General features: G+C 44.1%; 1 protein-coding gene across 6 annotated transcripts in view; it reads left to right on the top strand.

Moving 5' to 3' along the window:
• The window catches only part of RERE (arginine-glutamic acid dipeptide repeats), a 327,292-nt gene that overhangs the window by 220,840 nt on the left and 85,099 nt on the right, over nucleotides 1-21,353 (top strand). For 5 of the 6 annotated variants that reach the window (XR_003091768.1, XM_025191600.1, XM_025191599.1 and 2 more), the window contains exon 7: nucleotides 15,185-15,250. The exons of the other annotated variant lie outside the window; for it this stretch is intronic. Coding sequence is in view for 4 of the 5 variants with exons in the window: in XM_025191600.1 (XP_025047385.1) it covers nucleotides 15,185-15,250 (66 nt within the window). In the remaining variant the exon portion in view is untranslated. The remainder of the gene's footprint in view (nucleotides 1-15,184; nucleotides 15,251-21,353) is intronic. 6 annotated transcript variants of the gene reach the window in all.

Raw genomic sequence — 21,353 nt, 5'->3', positions numbered from 1 at the left:
TGGCTGTGGGGAATCCCTGCCCAGTAGGGGGGTTGCTGCCAGCTGCCCCACTGGCAGGATAGCTCCTGCCCAGCCCCTGCCTGAGCGGGGAAGGAAGAGCTCCCCAGTCCCAGCACTGCTCAGCTCCCCGCTGCTGTGGGGAGCCGAGAGCCCTGAAGCACTGGGATGGGGGGAGGGCAGAGAGGGACCTGGTCCCTGTTCTGATCAGCGCCAGGACCAAGGCCCCTTGCTGGTGTGTCTGCCTGGGAGCAAATTTGCTCCTGGTCAGCATCTACACAAGCCCTACTATGCAGTATGTACTGCAGAATTAGTTTAGTTCCTGTAGTATGTACTAGGTAACTGCACAGTAGACTAACTTACTGGTCAGTAGTTTATGCACATGGTTCCATGGTGATGATTTACTGTGCAGTAGATTAGTCCAGTGGTTCCCAACCTTTTTAAGTCGTGGACCAACATACTGCAGACCAGAAATGACTGGCATACTGCGGACCTTTTTTAGGAAAAATGTTCTCCTGAGGAGGGTAGGAAAGCAGTGGAACCAGTTACCCAGAGAGGTGGTGAAATCTCCATCCTCAGGGGGTTGGACTAGATGATCTCCTGAAGTCTCTTTCAACCTTAATTTTCTAGTTTTCAGCAGAAAGCATGAGTGTAAGCACCCAAGTACTTCATCTTGTGTTCTTGGAGTATAACACTGTGATAATTCCAGCAGAACTAGACTCCGGCACAGTAACATGACAACTGGCACAGGTTGCTCTACTGCTACCACAGCTAAGCTGTCAGAGTTTGGAGAGGAAGTTTTATGTCCAGTCTCCCTGACCCATGTGACCACTGAAGCCCGTTAAGGAGGCACACTGCCTTCTGCATGACAAGATAGCACAACCCTGGGAGCAATGTGGCCAGGAAGTTTTTAAGCATCTCCCCCTGTCCTCTTTGCTCAGATTTCTAGCAGCAGTCCCCTTTCTGGAACAAGTACACAGGATGGCACAAAGGGGAAGTGACTAGCAGGAAAAAATACCAAGATCATAACCTTTAATTTCCCCTTATGTCATGCTGGTTATGGCAGATGGATGGACCCAAGCGTCACTTCCTTCAGAAGTCACAAAGTATGCACCCATATGAAAACTAGCAAGCAGAGAATAAGTAGAGACAAAATGTGCTGAGTCCCTGAATACATCAGGTTCCCATCTTTCCTAAAACCTCTGTTTTTAAAATGTATTGGTTCTCTGTAGGCTTGGTATTTGCCACTTTGTTCCAAGATACCCAACAATGTTGTGAAAAACACTATTTCATGTCAGATGATCACTGCCATCTGATTGCATGAAAAATTCTGGTTTCCAAGTACAGTCCAGACTTCTACAGTTTTGCGAAGCCTAGGCCAGCTTTAAAGAAGGAGAAACATAAACTGTAATAGATGAACCCCATGGACTTGTGAGATTGAAATGCAGGCTGTACATTCAAAGAGGTGGCAGGGATGAGGGAGAGGTCAGTTGATGTACCATGAAGGAAGCGGCAAGTAACATAGCAGAACTGGACATAAACAATGGCACATTTTAACTGCATGCTGGTGAGAATAGCAAGTCAGTCTACTAATCCCAAAGAATGTGCTTTTATATACCCACACATCTAGCTGAGTTCTAAAGAGAAATGATGCATGTGTTTGCCACACTGAGTTGTCACTAGTAACCTCTACACTCTCCAATTCAAAGCAAATTCCCCCCCTCCCTGGCTGCCCCTTTTTTGGACTTATGATTTTGGCATCTCAGAAATAAATTTATTTGTAGGAGTGAGCAGGAAGCAGGTGCTAAATTCAGAGCAGAGGAACACTAGCAAGTGCTCATGAGTTAACCTCAAGTGCAAACTTACAGTACATCAATTTTGATTCCCTTGCTCCCATTACAGTTATGCAATTTGCATCACATGCCCAAGTGCCTCTGATTTTGTCCCATTATGTTTAATTCAGCAGCAAATCAGAAGCTGCAGTTTAAAATCTCAGTTTGTGCTTAAGCTTTTTTTGAAACCATGCACCAAGTATTGGAATATCACAGAATTATAGGAAGATAAGGTTGGAAGAGACCTCAGGAGGTCATCTAGTTCAACCCCCTGCTCGAGCAGGGCCATCCCCAAGTAGATCATCCCAGCCAAGGCTTTGTCTAGCCCTGGCTAAAAAACCTCTGAGGATAGAGATTTCACTACCCCTGTTCCACTGCTTTCCTACCCTCCTCAGGAGAAAGTTTTTCTTAATATCTAACTTAAATGCCCCTTGCTGCAACTTGAGACCATTGCTTCTTGTTCTGTCATCTACCACCACCGAGAACAGCCCAGCTCCATCCTCTGGAACCTCCCTGCAGGTAGTTGAAGGCTGCCATCAAATCCTCCTCTTAGTTTTCTCTTCTGCAGACTAAATAAACCCAGTTCCATCAGCCTCTCTTCATCAGTCATGTGCCCCAGCACCCTCACCATTTTTGTTGCCCTCTTCTGGATTCTCTCCAACTTGTCCACATCCTTTCTGTAGTGGGGGCCCCGAATTGAATGCAGTACTCTAGGTGTGGCCTCACCAGTGCTGAATAGAGGGGAATAATCGCTTCCCTTGATCTGCTGACAGTGTTCCTACTAATGCAGTCCAGGATGCCATTCGTCCTCTTGGCAACAAGGACACATTGCTGGCTCATATTCAGCTTATTGTCCACTGTCACCCGCAGGGCCTTTTCTACAGAGCTGCTGCTTAGCCAGTCAGTCCCAAGCCTATACCAGTGCATGGGATTGTTTTGTCTTAAGTGCAGGATTTTGCACTTGTCCTTGTTGAACCTCATGAGATTTCTTTTGGTCCAATCTTCCAATTCGTCGAGGTCTCTGTGAATCCTAGCCCTAGCTTCCAGCCTATCTACTGCTCCTCCCCATCTTGGTGTCATCTGCAAACTTGCTGAGGGTGCACTCCATCCCATCTTCTAGATCCTTGATGAAGATACTCAACAAAATCAGCCCCAGAACAACCCTTGGGACACTCCACTTGATACTGGCTGCCCACTAGACATTGAGCCATTGATTACTACCCTGTGAGGCTAACAATCCAGCCAGTTTTCTTTCCTCCTTAGAGTCCATTCATCCAACTCGTATTTCCTTAGCTTGCTTGCAAGCAAGTGGTGGGAGATGGTATCAAAAGCCTTGCTAAAGTCAAGGTTTATCATGTCCACTGCTCCCCCCCGCATCCATGGAGCCAGTCATCTCATCATAGAAGGCAATTGGGTTAATCAAGCATGACATGCCCTAGATGAATCTATGCTGACTGTTCCTAATCATCATCTCCTCCAAGTTTGTAGAAATGGATTCCTTGAGAATCTATTCCATAATTTTTCCAGGGACTGAGGTGAAGCTGAGCAGTCTGTAGTTCACCAGATCCTCTTCCGTCCCTTTCTTAATGCATGTAAATACAGTATTTGCCATTTTCCAGTCATCTGGGGCCTTCCCCATGTGCCACAAGTTTTCAAAGATGATGGCCAGTGACTCTGCAGTCACATCAGCTGTTTCCCCCTGCACCCTCAGGTGCATCACGTCCAGCCCCATGGACTTGTACATGTCCAGCTTTTCTAAATAGTCCCTAACCTGTCCTTTTGCCACTGTTAGCTGCCCACCTCCTTCCCAAACTGTGCTGCCAGGTGCAGTAGTCTGGGAGTTGACCTTGCCTGTGAAGTCTGAGTTGAAAAAGGAATAGAGTAGTTCAGCCTTTTCCACATCACCTGTCACTGGGTTGCCTCCCCCACTTAATAAGGGCCCTACACTTTCCCTGATCTTCCTCTTGTTGCTGACATACTTGTAGAAACCCTACTTGTTACCCTTCATGACCCTTGCTAGCTGCAACTCCAGTTGCGCTGTGACCTTCCTGATTTCATCCCTGTATGCCCAAGCAATACTCTTATATTCCTCCCGTGTGGTCTGTCCAAGTTTCCACTTCCTTTTTTGTGTTTTAGCTCACTGAAATTCCCTGCTAAGCCAAGCTTGTCTTCTGCCATACTTGCTAATCTCGTGCAGTGAGAGAGTTTATTCCTGTGCCCTTAAAAAAACAAAGCGGGTAGCACAGGGCCTTGAACTCCTAATTTCTGGGCTGCTAGCCTTTTGCCCTAGCTCCTGCCCCACACATGACAGCCTGTGCTAGACATGGGCCCATTTGTCCTTTGGGAACCGAACAAGCATGTTGTCACACAGTCCCCCAGATGGCTGTTGGGGGGTAACCTGTCCAGGGGTTTGAAAGGGTGTCCACTACTGTAGTGTATGGTTGGGGCTGGATTTGAATAGGAGTTCATGAAAGGCTGTGCTCTCTTGTCTTTCTCCAGAATCACTGAATTCTTCATTAAAATAGAAGTCAACCACACAAAAAGGAGCTAACCCTTTCACTGCTTTAACCTTCCTGTATTTTTGTCTACTATGTTAATAGAGTGAAAGCAGATTAGGGATCTGTTGGAGAACCAGTTTCCAGAAAAGGGTTAAGATGACATAGATACAGCTATATATTTTAACATTATAATATTAATTCCTGCAACTTTTGATTAATGTAATCCAATTCTGAGGTGAAGCCCCTTGGGGATCAGGAGTGGATGTCTCAAAGGCTTTGACCCTTTTTGGCCTTTTCTTCTCTTGGGAAACAAGTGTGCTAACTTGTGCTAGTTAATAGTAGGTAACAAATGCAGGCTAAAATCCTAGTAAAGACATGCATTGGTAAGTCAGGTTAAGGGCTATGAAGAGGTTCAGTGTGTACCTCAGTCTGGTGGGAAAACTGGAATTTTTCCTTGTGTTAACTGCCATAAGTTAATTAAAAACAGTAAAGAATATACCTTCCCCCCATCCCCCAGTGAAGTCAGCAGCAAGTAAAATAAAAAGAAATATTTTGGAGCTGTTCTTTCTTCCTTCACTCATACTACAGTATAACCTCATAAATGTGGATATCAAAAATATGGAATTCTCAAAAATCCAGCACTAAAGAAAAAACAAAAACCCAACCAAAACATTACATTGGGGAGTAGTGGCAGCCGGAGCACCAGAGGGGGAAGCTTGCATGTGGCTGTTACTGCTGCCATTCACCACCCTGTGTCGCCACTCCTCATGTGGCTGCTGCTGCAGGACTTGCCGCCTGTCCGGTTTAAAAAAATCCAGAATTTTCACATTTCTGGCAGGTGCTCGGTCCCAAGCGTGCTGGATTTAAGAGGTTATACTGTAGTCTTAAAGTTTAGATAAGTGGAAGGGTCCTGCAGCATTCACCGATGCATTCCTTTCTGAAATGATTCAAATAGTAGGGCAGTGCACTGCAAGTGGCAGAGACTATGGGTGGTGCTGTCTTCTGGTGAACCTAGGTAACAGAGAAACTGCATAAATTCAAACAGATCTCCAGGGAAAGGTGCATGAGGAAGAAGAACTTGAAACAAATTGGGTGGTTTTCTTGTATGACTGATGTGTGCATGTTTGGTCATGCAGGTAAAGAGCGAGGGAATCAAACAATCTAAGTTTTTTATTCTTGACTCTGCCACTGTCTTGATGGTCTGATGACTGAAAAATCACTTAGCATCTGTTGGGGGGTTTTTTCTCCATTTGTAATGGATCCGTATACCTATCTCATAGGAGCATTGTGAGACTCCCAGGATGGCGTAGATCAGTGGTGCTTAACCTTTTAGCCCTATGTATAGGGTCTGTCCATGGGCCGATCCAGCACGGGGTTGGTATTGTATCCAGTCCAGAGTGGCCCCACGTGTGCCCCAGACTGTCATTCAGCTTCCAGAGCCATACCGATTACTGCTGCTGCCCTTCCCCTGCCATCAGATTTTCAGACCCGTGAGGAGCTCCTTGAGCCAGATGACAAAGCCTTGCAGCCTGAAGAACGAACACCACTGGTGCAGATAATGAGTGACATGATTTCTATTCAGTTAGGTTTTTCAGTGGTCACCTTTCTGCACAGAACAAGCGGCAAAGTGTCCTTCATCTTGTTCCTCTGCCTGTCTGTCTCTGCTTCTGTTTGCTGCTTGTATGCAAAGTTATATCAGCCACTCAAGAGTGCGTACTTGGAGGTAAATTGCTGATCAGGTAATTGATTCAGCTGGGACTTTCCAAGCTTTTTGGATTTTTCAATGTGCTGTTTGTATTTCCTGTTTGGAATGTTGTTTACCTGTCACTTTGAAGTAGCTGGAGACTGTCGCATCAGACTGAATTACCCCTTTTAAGAAACACTGAAAGAACATGTTGAAGTTGTGTGGCATGTTTTAGGCAAAGAGATAAGAGGCCATCTCATCCATCAGGCGCAGTCATGTCTGAAATAGCGTTCACCTCTATGCACCTCATAGCCAGAAATGCATCAACATCTTGATCCGGGGGTACCTGGATGAGGTGGCTTAACGAACGACTTGTGTTGAATGGTGTTTCTAAAGAGGAATTTGAAGGAGGAAAGAGCTTTTGGACCTGTGAAAAGGGGGAAGTGGGTTGGGTGGAGCAGACATGCGGGAGCAAGAGGAAGTGAAAAGCTGCGAGACAGAGAAGAGTGGAGTGGAGGGGAAAAATCTTGCAGCTGAGGTGAGACGAGAAGTCTTGGGTTTTGAAGGAAGGTCTGAGTAAGCAGAGAGCAAGATGGTTTTAGAAGCTTTTCTGAGGGGTTCTTAACTCAGTGGCCACATTTACATGAGCGGTGGACTGCACAGTTCTTACTGCACAGTCAGTCAGTACTGACCCATCACTGCATAGCTTCTTTCCAGTGCTACTGCGCAGTAGGAATGAGGTGCTGCGCAGTAGCATTGTGTCACGGTTAGTGCCCAGCAATACTGCTGTGCAGTAGCAATGAGCTACAGCGCAGTATCATCTCATCTAGATGTGCCCTAGGGGTGTGCGAAGCGGGCCCTATTCGATTCGGATTCAGATTTGGCCTGAATCAGGGACAGTGATTCGATTTGTTGATTTGGATTACTGTCCCTCATTCGATTTGGCCGAATCCAGATGTGAAAATTCGATGCGGATTCGGAGAATCAACGGTTCAGACATAGACACAGCTTTAAAAGTTTTTTTCCATATACCTTGAGGTAGCAAGCATGGCTCGTGATCACTGCGATGCTGGGGAACATGGAGTGTCACACAGGAGCACGGGGGGCCTAGAGGTATGTAGAAAAAACATTTAAAGCTGTGTCTATGTCCGAATCTCCAAATCTTTTTGAATCTCTCCGCATTGATTCAGAGGGTTCCGATTCGATTCAGAGAGATTGAAGGGTCGGTCCTCTGATTCGATTTGGAGATTCAGCCACCAAATCAGGCCGGATCGAATCAGGGACTGAAGCTTCTCACAGCCCTAATGTGCCCAGTTCGAGATGAACTGTAAAAACATTGCTAAGTGGTTTTGTTACTTACTGAACAATATGTCTGTGAGCTAATGCATATTCACTGTATGTGTGTTAATTTAAATGTAATTATGTCCCCTGCAGCAGAAAAGCAGGTGTGGCTTTGGAGTATGTCAGCAGCCTTGAATACATTTGTTTAATTTCCACACGATAAGGATACAACCACAAAGCAGAGATATGGAGTCGAATAAAATAAATACAGTGTGTGTGGTGGGGGTGACTTTTGTGGAAAAAATTGTCCCTAATTCAGCACAAACACAAGCCTTTGGGATTCAGGCAATGCAGGCTGAAAGCACTAGTTTATTTTCATGATGATGACACTTTTACCTTCTTATTTATCTAAAGCTTTTACACTGTCACCCATCGGAATATATTTTGCTTGAAGGATTCTCAAATGCTTTTAGTAGTAGCAAGACTTGTAGCGAACTTTGGGAAGCTTCTGCCTCTCCTCCCTACTCTGCTTGCCATAGTGTTACACTTCTCTATTTTGGGGTTGTCAGAGATGAGCAGAGCATCAGCTGGAGGTGATTTTAAGTGTCTGTGTGTGTGTCTATGTCCTTCCTGTTATGGCAGAAAGGGTTTGTTAGAAGTGTTTATAGTGTTTTCTTGAAAAAGTACATGGGTTTCCAAGATACAGAAGACAGATAAGTGTTGCCTTAGTCTCTCCTCAAAATACAGAGGAAGACAAGTAATATCTTTTATTGGACCAGTTTTATAGTTGGGAAAAGACCCTTTTGGGCACAAATGTTCTTTCAAAGGAAACTGCCTATGAACCTGGTCCAATAAAAGACATCAAACAAATCTTGCTTCACTTACGTTCCCACCATAGCTACAGCGCTCTTGCGACACCACTACTTTCGCTATAGAAATACAAGTTTCTGACTCTAGACCCAGTCTGGTGGTTTGCATAGGAGTGTAGCTTGCCTGGGCTATTCAGATGCATGGGCTGGGGTTTTCAAAGGAGCTGAAGGGAAGTTGGCAACCAGACCTCATGGACTTTCATGCCACCGGGGTGGATGCATTAGGGCATTTCATTAGCAGAACATCTCCAGCCTTGACTAGGGCACATCATCACAGTTGAACTATCTTAGTGTGAAAAGAGAGTGGAATAGAAGTTGTGAAGGAGTTGTGGTTGGGATTTTCTTAAAAACTAGGTAGCCAGCTAAATGCTAGTACTTGGTTTGTGATGATGCTAAGTTAATTGTACAGATTTGTCTTTAAATAAACAGGGCAGCTAAAATGCTCCATGAATGGCATGTAAGCTCATATTTTACATCAATATTATTTTGTTGATGGAATAAGCCTCGTCTGCAAGATTCCTCCTGACTGATCATGCCAACTGAATGGCTCATAAGAGAGGAATCAAACTCATTTTGTTTGTAAATATATAGAAATAAAATCAGTGGTTTTGAACTATGACTCATAAATAGGATTCTTAGGGAGCTGGTTTTTAACACCTGCTATGTTTAAAATAACATTAAAAGTGCGAGTTGAGACAGCCACAAAGAATACTTTATTATTCCTTTGTCTTCATCTTTAATTCACTTTGTGTCTGGTTATTACCGAGGGCTCCAAATAAGGTCTGATCCTATACATATTACAGTGCCTAATGCGGTGGAAGGTCTGAAGGGTGAAATTATCACCTTAGCTCTTAATTTACTTGCCTTTGTGCTTTGAATCAAAGCTTCAAAATGAGCTTTCATATTGTGTGCGTGTTTAGCAAAGCTTAGTGACAATTTATGCCACATAAAGTGCAACAGAACCATCAACAGATGATAAATCACCTGACATTTGTAAAAAAGAAATATTGAAATGGGAAATTAAATATGGCGCAGAAGATGCACAGGGAAGGTTGTGCCTGCTTGAGTGAGTACTTGGACACACTAGCACCTTTCACATTACAGCAGAATGATCTTGTTCTTTGTGCTGTGCAGAGAAAACGCTCCCAAACCGTGCGGCATACCCTTGCCTCCCCAAGCTAGTCGGTTGTGCTTTTCAAGTTAGCATTGCCATCAGTCAGCCTTTGCCTTTTATGCCCTCTGCCAGCGCCGTGTTATATTCTGTATTCTTGCATCTCCTCCTCTCCTCCAGGTGTTTGAGATGTGCATGTGTAACTGGCTTGTTCATACACTTAGTTGTGGGTCTGGAATAGGGACAAGCTGTTGGGAACTGTAATATTGTGTTAACACTGTCCGAAGTACTGTTACGTGTTAAAGCAGTGATACTCAATTGGGGGGCGCGGTGGGATCTTGTTAAGGGTGTGGCGGAAAATTAAGTGTGTGAACATCTCCATGCGATTCACAAGATAAACCCAGAAATTTCCAATAGGAATCCATAGGGCAAGGTCCATCCTGACCTGTTGTCTTTCTGAGTTCTTTGCTACAGACAGTTTTTTCCATAGTCAAGAAATGAGTGAAAGCTGGCATTTCTCAAGAGGTGTCTCGAGTACTAACAAGGATCAGGACCACAGTGTTAGAACAATGATAATGATCATTGCTTGCATTAGAAGGCCCTGGATTACTTCACAAGTGATAATTTGGATACCATAATGATGGGTTCATTATAAAACCTTGCATTGATGAATGTAAATGTTATTAAATGCTTACTCATGGGCTCTGTATGTTCAAAATCTCATTCAGACATGAGCTAGTTTAGTCATTGTGGTAAATCACCTCAATGTTTCCATGCCTCAGTTGTCCCTTCTACAAAATGGACAATAATATGAGTGTCCTCAAACTTTTTATCTCGTCTCAGTGATGGGCATTGGATTAAAGGGCTGTGCTGTATGTTTGTTTTATCCTTAGAGGAACTGAACTTCTGTGCTGTACTGAAGGGAACTGTTGCCCAGATATAGCAATTTGCTAAAAATGGCTACTGGAAAAACATCCTGCAAGAAAACAAATTCCTCTCGGCCATTCCCCAAGTTCAGTTTAGCGGTCTTTAGAAGCTGTATTTTAAAGCAGCCAGCTGGGAGATTGTGATGGGGGACATTACATAATAATCCCGTGCTAGTCTGTACCTGTGAAATTTCCCCCAAATTATCTTGTTTTAAATATGAATTGCGTTTCTGTTGTGCAATTTCAGATCTCATGATTTTATTTCATATAAATGAGTCGCTGGAATATGTCTTAACAGTAATTGAAGTGCTTAACAGGACACTAAGCGATAGTTTAATTAGTTTTGATCCTGTTCTGTTATATTCCTGGAATCCTTTCATAAACAAACAAAAAGCCCATTAACAACTGGTTTGCTAACCATTTAGCAAATGTTCTTTTATCATGTTCATTCTGTTTTCAGCAGAGCTGAAGCACAAACCGGTTCCTCATTTCCTGTATTTTAGACACTGCTCCAATTATTATGGCAATAAAATAATTCCTCCAGTTAAATGGGCATCAGCATCTTCAACTGCTGTCAACACAGCTCTGGTAATTGTGTTTAAGTGAAATCGTTATTGCAGAGCCAATGGAAAGGAGCACACGGGTGGTGGTGTCCCCTTTAAAGGGTGAACCTGGCATCAATATATTTTGGGATTGCTTTGTTTAAAAGATGAACCCCATCCACATAAGAAGTAGAGATGAATTTCACTATTGGGTTGTCACTTCAAGGCCATAATCTTTAATTTGGGGGTCTTAAAAAGGCCCTTTATAGTATTTTAATTTGAGATACAAAGTTGTCTCAAAGCTTTAGATACTTTTAAGTGATGAGAGCCTCTGGAAGTTACTCCATCTGTAACTCGCTTTGAGGATGTGTACCTGCACTCATTTGAGGGTAAAAACTGCCACTGATTTCAGAGATGGAAGATTGCAGTCGAAATGATGACATTGGGAGCAGTAGACACCTTGGGACAGAGGTTCAAATTCTTACAGAGTGAACTTGGCCCTATATCCTTCCAGGATAGATGCACAGTGAATTTCATGCACAACTCTGTGCAAGTCTTCCGGATAAGACCGTAGCTGAGATGCTTCTGCCTTGCATGAATGTTAAAGATCCAAAGGCTTTTGCTGGGGAAAACCTCTAGGAGAAAATGTCCTTGTCATCTTTTGTGGTTGTGTCGGATGCAGTATGTGCATTATCTTCCTGGTTGCTGCCTTTGGGCACCCATTTTGTAATTCCAGGTGTTTGTTTTTTTTTAAAAGCTCTGCTTAGGTTCTTTTTGGTAGCCAAATGGAAAGGAAATGTGAAAGATGAAGTTAGCCTGAGAATTGTGTGAGAGAGGGAGGGAGTGTTTTACGAGATCTCAGCTCTAGTTACGAGTCTGCTACTACCCTGTTAACTTGCGTCTGTTGTCCCATCTGTAAAATGGCAATAATGCTTAAGCTTTGATTAAACAAGGAATTTAGGTAAAGATATAGTTGCAGTAATGCCCTGCCTCTTCTACATAGATGCAGGTATATTGATATGAAGGTATTTCATAATGGGTTAGCTATTCCTGCACAGGGAGAATAATTGTAGTGGTACAAGCCTACAAGGAGGCACCTTTATATTGACATAGGTGTGCCCACATCAGGCCTTTTACTGTTATGTAACTGTTCTGGTTACAGAATCGGCCATTACCAAATTAGTTACACCAGTAAAATTCAAGTTGGCACAATCACCTTTGTAAAGGGGCTTGAGCTGCCTATCATAAAGGTGATGGTGGCATGCAGAGATCTTTCAGAGCGCTGTCTAAAAGTACCTCGATGCTTACGGACTGACAAATAATGAAAAAGGCTTTAAGAGGCAGCTTGCTGCTTTTACTTCCTGGCAAACGGCTTGCGTATTAAAATGTTCGGAGCCGTCTGCCCTTTTTATGGGTCTTAACAGTGGCTGTCATTTGTATTTGAGACTTTGTTTAAAAAACAAAATTGCAATGCAAAGCTGTGGGTTTCCTGATCTTTGATGAATTGTGCCACCATGTTATGGGTAAGCTGTAAAACAGATGCCGAAATGCAAACCCGTTGCCTTGTGGAATTGTTTTGTTCCCCGGCGTTGCCCGTCTCAGATCCCCTAGCCAAGGCCCCACTTCCCCGCACACTAGCTTGGTATGCAGAAGCTGCAGAGTCTGTTCACTGTGCTTTATTTACGGAAACAGCAGGGTTGAGATTGATTGCGTTGTAAGACAGTGTGTGGATGAGGGAGGGTCACAGCACATGCTCAGTCCTGTCAGTCCGAGGGCGAAGTTTCTGCGTTGTGCGTGCAGGCTTAGGTCATAGCACAAGCTCAGTGAAAGCTCTCTGAGGTCTCTCAGACTGCATGTGCCTCCATTTTGAGTTGTTAGAGTGGAAAAAGGCAGAGTTTTAGCTGTAAGTAGAGGTTCAGGAATACATCTAAACCCACCAGAGCCTGTCATAGTCATGGATGATCCATTCAGCCCCTGCAGGTAGGCTACATCACTCTGGCCTCCCTAACCAGTGATGATTTTTGCTGCTATTTCTGACTTCTGCAATGTTTATGAAATCATTTCATTATTCTTGCATGTTCTTCAGAACCTTATAATCGCATCAGCCTCGCTGTGCAGCTGTATGTCTGGTGCATGAAAGCAGTGTATCTACTGGCTCAGGGATGCACGGACCTGAATGCTGAAGCTGTGCGGATCGGGGTTGTTTTTTTTTTTCCCTTCCCTCCCCCCCCCTTTCCCCCTCCTGGTGCAGTTTTAATTTCACTTGCGCTCTCTGCATGCCAAGTGTGTGGCACGTCTGTAGGGAGCTGCAGAGCCGGTCTGGGGGTTGCAGCGTTGTCTATGTGGCTAGTAGGAAATGTTTGGGCCTGCAAGAGACTGTTTAGATAATGTTGCAGGGAGGGTCGTAGATCTGCAGCCATTGGTTGCCTTGAAGGTGGGTGGAACTTGTTTTGATTGAGAGCCTGTTTGCCTGGGCAAATGATAGTTCTGATGCTATTTCTTTAAGTGTCTAAAAGCAAATAGTCAGCACAGTTCTGTGCGCCTGTCGCATTCGTGTGAAGCAGCCATGTCGGTCTCAAACATGGGCTTGCGCATTAGAAATCTTCATTAAGAGAAGTTTGTCATGTGACAGTTTTCAGAGCTGCTGTACTGGGTTACTGAAATATTTGTGTAAGAATTCAGACTGGGGGGCTGTATAAAATAACGCCACTTGTCCCTGCTTAATCGGATGCAGTAAATGCTCGGTACCTGGTTTGGAGGTCTCCGTGCACGACTGGGTGGAGTGATGGGCGAGTTGTCATTAGTGGAAGTTGGGGGACATTGGGGTGTTCAGGGAAATGAGGGGAAGGGAACTTGATTCGGCAGTGCAGTCTTATTGGAGCATTACCTGAGCTGGTGCAGGGCTCGGTGCGGCGGGGACTGTTGGTGTGATATGGACCTCTGGCTTGCCAGCTGGATTGCAGAAATGATCACCTCTGCAGAAGGACCGCTGCTTCATGGTACTTCTTGGTTTGTGGTAACTTCTCTTTTCCAGTTGCTGTTTGCAAGCACTGTGTTTTGGAGTGTCTGCATGGTTTGGGACAGGGATAATTGCCTATGTGGCCTTATACCTACAGGATGCCACACTGACAATTCACTGGCCTACCTGGAAGATAAGCACGTGCGCAAACGCTGGCATTGCAACAGCACTTACTGCCTGGCTACTGGTCTCACCAGAGGCCAAGGACCCACATGGGTTGCGAATTGTCCTCTCATCCAGGCTGGATGAGTGCATTGAGCACAGAAAGGCTTTGTTCCTTCCACCTCTCCTTGTACAGTGTCAGGGTGAAATGAAACGGTGAATGTTTAGTAATAGGTGGATGTCGAGGATTTGTCAGTAACTCAGGTTGGTGTAGTGTTAGAAGCTACAGTTCATGCATGATTTTTGTCCATTCTTTTTCCTTGACTGAGGACTTGTCCTTAATCTGGGTGAAAAGTTGCTCTGGAAAGGTACCTCTGAAGCAGTGTCCACCTTGTGTGGACCTCTTGGTTAGCAGGAACCTAGTCTTACTGTCAGGGGGTACTTCCTTCAGGAGGAATGAGGCAATTGCTTGCACTGTCTGCATCCCTAGTTTTCATGCTATACCTATGCCATACATAAGAGAGGATTTTTGTCCAGGGTGGTCTTTCCAACTCCTTTCCTCATCACTTGCATTTAAAAACCAAAATGGGGCGTCTGGAAAGATTCTGGGCTCTAGCGTGGAGCTGAAAGCTTGGCCATGTTTGTTTTTAAGGCGTATCAGGTTAATTTAAACTAGCAGAGGTGGAAAAAATAAAAACCCCTTTAGATCATAACAAAACATACTTGTCAAACAAAAATGTTGCATTTGGCAAAACAAAAATCTGCTGAGAATGGCATGCTGGTAATCCTTTACGTAAGCACTTGCACGTGGCCGAGACCTCCATTAAGCTGGGCTCACCCAGATCCTGCAGTTGGAGGAGGCCCCTTGCGTTGGGTACTCTACAAACACAGAATAAAATAGTTTCTGACCAGTTATACTATTTCTTTTTTAAAGAAGGAATGAATGCCTCTTGGGACTATGGACAGAGGTGCCTGCTAATCCACTTTAAAAGCCAGGGGATCTGAGGAGTGTGCATCACCTGTTACAATACAACTGTTAGGTTTGTGTGCTTTTGTAGCAATACAACTTAGCTAAATCAGGGTTTAGATTGCAACAGTTCTTTTTTTTATTCGTATCTTTTCCAGAAGCCTTTATAGGTGGACCAGTTATCATAACATCTAATATCAACACTATATGTACTGATAGATAGAATTGTATCCATCTATACCCGGAGCCACCTATTGCTGATATATAATGCTCTCTGTTCTTGTGTGTGATGCTGCACTGTTCTTTGGTTTCTCTGAGCCCTTGATTCATCCTTTGCTTCCTCCCCCACCACACAGATTTCTTCACTACCTTTCCTGTGGTGGTGATGATGGACTGCCATTTTGGGACAAGCAGCACTCCTGGTAGGTTTGTGGCTGTGAGTAGGAGTTGGTATGCTTTGGTTGGGCAAAGCTCGGGGCCGGTTTGGAAACTTTCAAGTTCCATCCCTGCCACTGACTGTGTGTGTGGTTTTAGACTGCCTCATTGGGATCTCTTGCTGCTTCTGCAAAAAGTGAGTAAAACCTGTCACACGGTGGGTTGTGATGCTGAACCTTCAGGTTGCAGAATTGCCGTAATGACCCAGCCAAGCTCAGGTCCTGTCCTGCTAGGTGCTGTTCAGACAGATAGATAGTGCAGAACACTTTCTGCCCAAGGAGCAGTGCAGTGTGTGTTTGTGCAGTAGTTTGGAAAGATTAGCATGTGAAAGGGAGAGTTTTTACTGAGCCCTAAAGATTTCATAGCTGAGTACAGTGGGTCTGTATTTTTTTTCCTGTTGTATGCCTTGGTTTAGGAGGAGTTTAGTGACTGGTAAATCAGTACGGTTATAGGTCCCCCCCCACCCTCCCCTGCAGCTCCATATCTCAAAGTTGTAATTTGTTTTTAATTAGAAACCTTGTCCCTCCATGTCAGCATATCAGTGCCTGCAGTCATCCATGCTTTGCTTACGTCTCCTGTTCTTCAAGCCTTGCATCAGTGTTGTCTGCCTTCTGACCAAGGGCTACAAAGCAAGACTGAGTGGTGTGGGCAGGTTCCTGAAGTGGTCAGAGGGCTTATATTGAAGAGATGTCAAACACCTCCACTCCCCACTATATTTGCTCAGTAGAAGCTGAGCAGGTTACTTCTGAATCTGTTGCTGACTCTACTGACCAGGTAAACTAGACCAGGCCTGCAAATGGGAGTTCACTTTCTTGTGCGGCACGACAGAAACCTCATGGTAGATCACCAGATCAGCCCTGTGAGCTACCCTGGGAAGTGGTACAGAGCTCGGCTCCTGGATCAGTGGTGGTTAGGTAGAGCGGGGACTGTAATGACTTGAATGAGTGATCAGTCTTTTTAGTGAGATGTACAGGGATGTTGACCTCTTAAAAACTAGATTGATATAAGCCTGTTTATCCTGATACATCTGTGGCCATATTAGGGTGTTTATACTCCTGTAGTGATTATTTTTTTCTGAACCAATACAATTACAACACTATAACAAACTGTATGTATGCAAGCTATTAAAATGCACCAAGAATGTTCAGTGAAACCAGATCACTTTTTTCCAGTAATTCCTCAGGATGACGGCATTTGGAATCCTCATTTTTAAAGAAAATAAAATGAATACCAACATTGGGAAAAAATAATCGGAAACTTCAGAATAGCTCTTATTTGCCAGCAAAATATTAGCCACTAAATTAGTATCTCATTTAGTTTTAAATGCTGCTTAGTTTTTGTATTTCACTCATCTGTCACAATGGAAACGTGGTGATCAATTCTGTTTAGGACCAAACTACCTTTCAGCCCTCTGTATAAGTCTAGCTCAGGAATAAACCCAATTTATATTCATATCCTAATTGATACCCCTGAAGATGAGGTCCTTGCCCTGCGTGGTTCAGGAATCTTTCCAGCTTCTTGTCTTTTCAGAGAGCCCAACGGGAACGGTCTTTCTTCCGCCTCCTTCATGTCCTGACTCCTGTAGCAGTCAACAGGATGGAACTTGCATTGAAGGCAAAACTGTCGACACAGGTTTGCCTGTTCCTGTTTTCAATTCAGGAGTTGCAGAAACTTCCATTTTGATTTATTAATCTTGAAACATTTTAATTTTTAAAACCAGAGGTGCAATTCCTCACTTAAATGCGAATGTTCATGCACATAACGGCTTATTCTTTTTTTTTTTTACATACTATCTGCTGTTAAAACAGGATATGAAATTCAGTTTGAAAAATGTCATAGACTTGTAATCAACTTCACTTTCCTGTTGTATCCTGTGCATGAAGAGAAGAGAACTAATAATTCAGGAATCTAATGTCTGATGGCATAAAGTCATAACCAAATACACTGGTTGGAATTTGAAACTAGAGCAATTCAAAATGGGAAACCTGGATTAAATTTTGAAGTTATGAGAGTTAACTGTTGAAATAATTTTACCAAATGTCTGTAGTGTATTCCCCAGTCACTCAAAGCCTTTAAATGCAGATAAAATTAAAAGGCAGTGGCCATATTTTATGGCTTTAGGCAGGAATTTCTGAGTAAGGTCCTATGGCCTATATCACGCAAGAAGTCAAACTGTACATTGATCGTGATCCCTTTTTAACTTAAAATCTATTAATCCTTAAACTGTCACTTGGGTTTCTAGATTTCTGATTGTTTTTGTTTTGAAAACTGTGAATAGATTAATAAAAATTGAGCATGGATGAAGACATTCCTAATTAGACTTAGGTCTTTACATTCGCACTCCCTGTCCTATCTATCCACGCTCAGACTTTTTCACATTGAAAATCTGAAGCCCAGTCAGCTCTGTTTTGAGGGGAGAGAATTAATTAAGCATCCTTTTTAAATTAGAGCATTGTTATAAAAATATTTAAAACAACCCCTTTGCTTCCTCCCAAACCCTGCCATGGATGTTGCTTCAGAGTATTTGAGCTTTTAAAGGGCAGTGTTTAAGTATGGTGAGCCAGTTGTTGCTATACAGCAACAAGTGTGTGTTGAGCTTTATAGGAGGAATGTGGGTGGTGTGGAGTATTTTTGGGGGCATAGAGGATGGCAAGAAACATGTGAGACTCTGTTTTATAGAGGTTTAAAATTTAAAATGGGAAGAATACCATTCTAGTAAGCGTGTCTTGCCAGTGATATAACCATCATGTCTGTGGGTCCATAGGAACCTCTTGTTAAAATCCAGCCATCCAGGTAGAGGGAAATGGGGATAATTATTCTCCCTTTCATGGTATCGGTCCTTCTGGAGACACAGAACCCCTTCCTTAGATTACTTATAAAAGTGCGTCTGAGGAACAAATTTTTTTGCCTGGAGAAACAACCACTGATAGCAAACGATAGATATTTTCAGAGTGTTTCCAAGGAGAGCATGTTCATCGCCCCTTCTCTGGGTCGCTCTTCCCAGTCTTGTTCTTCATCACATTTAGCCCCAGTGATTAGTGGGGACCTGCTTAACTTGTGACAAGACAAAGCCATTTTCATGCCTCCTTGTGGCAGGAAGGACTTATTTTGGGGGCATTTTCCAGCGCCCCCCCTAGCCCTAACAATCCCCCGCCAGCGCAGATTAGCAGAGAAGCCCTGCCACTGCTGCAGACAGCCTGTAAGTCTCAAACTCATGAGAGTGGCTGCGGGATTGCTGCATTGTCTAAGTATCGTTGTAAAGTTTGAGATTCTAAAACAGCAGGTTTTGTCAATAGTATGCTGGGGGTTTTTGTTTTTGGGTTGATTTCCTGGGAAATTGTGACCGACGGAATATTTCCTGTGATTGTGGACACTGCCATGATCGTGGATGCCGAGAAACTATGAATTACTGTAAGTAGGTCCCTAGTGATTGGGAATTGCCATACTCCATCATACTCTGTCCATTGAACTTACTGTCCTGTAAGTACTTGAGACCAGCTCCAATACTTCAGTGAAAGGTAGACGAGATGCAGGAGTCAGCATTTTACAACAGAATAGCCTTGGCTATAGGGGGAGCCTCTTGCTAATCCTGATTGACTTTCATTGATTTGTATGTGGGAGCAGGAGCATTTCTAACCCTCCTTAAAATGGGAAGCCTGTGTATTTGAATAATTGTGGATGCTCTCATCTGCATTAACAGCTAATTTGAGAGAGAGAGAAATATAGACTATAACTGCTGGCAGTAGGTGCTAGTTTTTACCCCCTTTTCCAGGCCATTAGTAAATAACTTTAAATACCACATGCTCTAGAATGAAGCTGCTGAGTACCCCTGAGTTCACTTTTGCCACTTAAGACTGACCCTTTATTCCTCCCATGTTTTCTGTCACTTCAGCTGGTTTCTAGACTTTACTTCTCTTGCTTCTCTTGGATCCTTTGTTTCTCATATTAATAAAATCATCTGGACTCAACAGCTTGTACTTTCTCTCTCCCCAGAGACTCTTCTTTTCATCCTCTCCTCTCAGTATTTTTCAGGGTGCAGTGATCCACTCCTCCCCAGGCCACAACCATTTTAAATTAGCTTTCTGAAACTTTTCCCATGTGTGGTGTGATGTCTTGGCTTACTGCCGTGCCCGCGTAGCACTGGAGAGTGGCTTGTGGTAGGCAGGTTTCTAACCGCATTCCCGGAGACCTCCCAAGAGGAGCCAGTAGACTCTTGGAGAGGCACACTGAGCCTGTTTGAAGCCCCTTTTCTGCTTAAGCTTTAATTTGGTTAATTATAGATCATCTCAGTACACAGAGATCAGGGAGGATTCTGTCAGACAGGAGATCAACTTAATCTTCAGAGACAGCCAAGGTTGCTGTTTTGTAAATGGGTTTGGTTCTTTCAAGACGCACGTTTTTATTAACCGAAAAGCTTATAACCACTTTTGGCTGGTGGCACAGTTCCAGTAACCGAAAAGCTTATAACCACTTTTGGCTGGAGGCACAGTGCCATGGAGCCAGTGGCACAAGTGCTTCAGCCTGAAACGTGTTGCAGAGGAGAAGGTACCTGTGTGCATGGTGATGAAGGTGCGCATTGCATATGAGATGGAGGTTGTAGTCCCTTGGGTTGAATACTGAGATCACCACCTCTCCATGGATGTAATTTGGTGTAATAGGGCTATGATTCTTGTGTACTGTGCTTTTCTTCGGAGAAGAGCAGGCATGTCCCTGTAGCGGGCAGCATGCCTGTGACTTTTGGTCTCCGAGATCAACCTCATATGTTTCCTCTCCTTCCTTCCGAAACTCAAAAAATAGAACCTGCCAGGAGCTGTGGGTCTAAATGTTGACATTGGGATTCAGACTAGCTTATCTTATCAAGGCCGGGCAGTGGAGAGAGGTGCTACGTGTGCTTTTCCATTTGCCTCTCAGTCCTGATTGGCAGCTCAACCCTGTGCTCCCAGTCTGGGGCCCTGCTCAGCCCTAGCAATGCAGTTCAGTGGTGATTTGCAGCACCATTTCTCAGCCCTCTGCTATACTTCAGACCTGCTCTTCAGCACCCCATGTTGCCTCAGTCCTCCTCACCCCAAGCAATATAGTCTGGGTGTGAAAACGTCCCTGCTGCTCCCACGCTGCACCTTTTCCTGAGCAATGCCCGGCGATCTTGCCAAGCTTCGCCGAAGTGGGCCTGGTCGGCTGCAAGCCAAAAAAAAAAAGACTAACCCAACAGGGTTAAAACTCCTGCTTTGATCAAAGTTAGACCTGAACTGAGATCACCATCAATTCCCCTGCCCCTCCTCCCCATCCTTTCAGCAGTGGTCCACTAACGCTTAGCACCATTCTTGTACCTTTGAACTTCTTTCATTCAGTGGCACCCCTTGGGTTTGAATCCTCCAGCCCTCCTGGTGTCTTAAAATGGCAAGGACAATGCGTTATTCAAGCAAACATCCCATCTCTTCTTTCTGAGCTGTTCAGAACAAGCCTCTCCTGGATTAGAGAATGCCAGTGCTTTGCCCTGCTCTGCTACGGATACTTCTGCCTTTTTGATATTCAGTCGCAGGCTTCCATCTCCTTTCTGTCCAGCCCCTGTTTACTTCATAGAATACAATGTTGCCATGGCAACAGGTTACTTTTCAAAGGGAACATCTTGTCATTATATTTAATCCACTGCAGCTGAAGAGGACTGAAATATTAAGTTGTTGTTGCTATGGATACTGCTTTGTTACATCAGTTTCTTTTGTGTCAGATTTCATATACAGTGTTGGGTCCTGTTCCCCCCCCTTTCTATGGAATAAACAGAGAGCGCCTTTCCATTATTCTTGTAATTGCTCTCCACCAATATAATTTGGCTTCAAAGTTTATGATACATTTTAGTTTCCATTGCAAGAATTTTCTTTCCATTTGCAAAACCTTTCCTGGGGCGGTGGAAATTGGCTAAAAAGCATCCAGTGGATCTGTGCATTGCTGCAGGGAAGTCAGCTGTGCCCCGCTTTGACTGTACAGTGCCGACAGAAAGAGCTCTCTGCCCTTCCAACGAAATAGGTGGCATGGCAGTTAACGTCTCTCCTTGCCCCCATCCCACCTTTGCCCCTTCAGGAAAAAAAATGACTC

Source organism: Alligator sinensis, unplaced genomic scaffold (assembly GCF_000455745.1).
Source record: "Alligator sinensis unplaced genomic scaffold, ASM45574v1 scaffold457_1, whole genome shotgun sequence".
Lineage (NCBI taxonomy): Eukaryota > Metazoa > Chordata > Crocodylia > Alligatoridae > Alligator > Alligator sinensis.
This window is presented reverse-complemented; position numbering and strand designations above follow the sequence as displayed.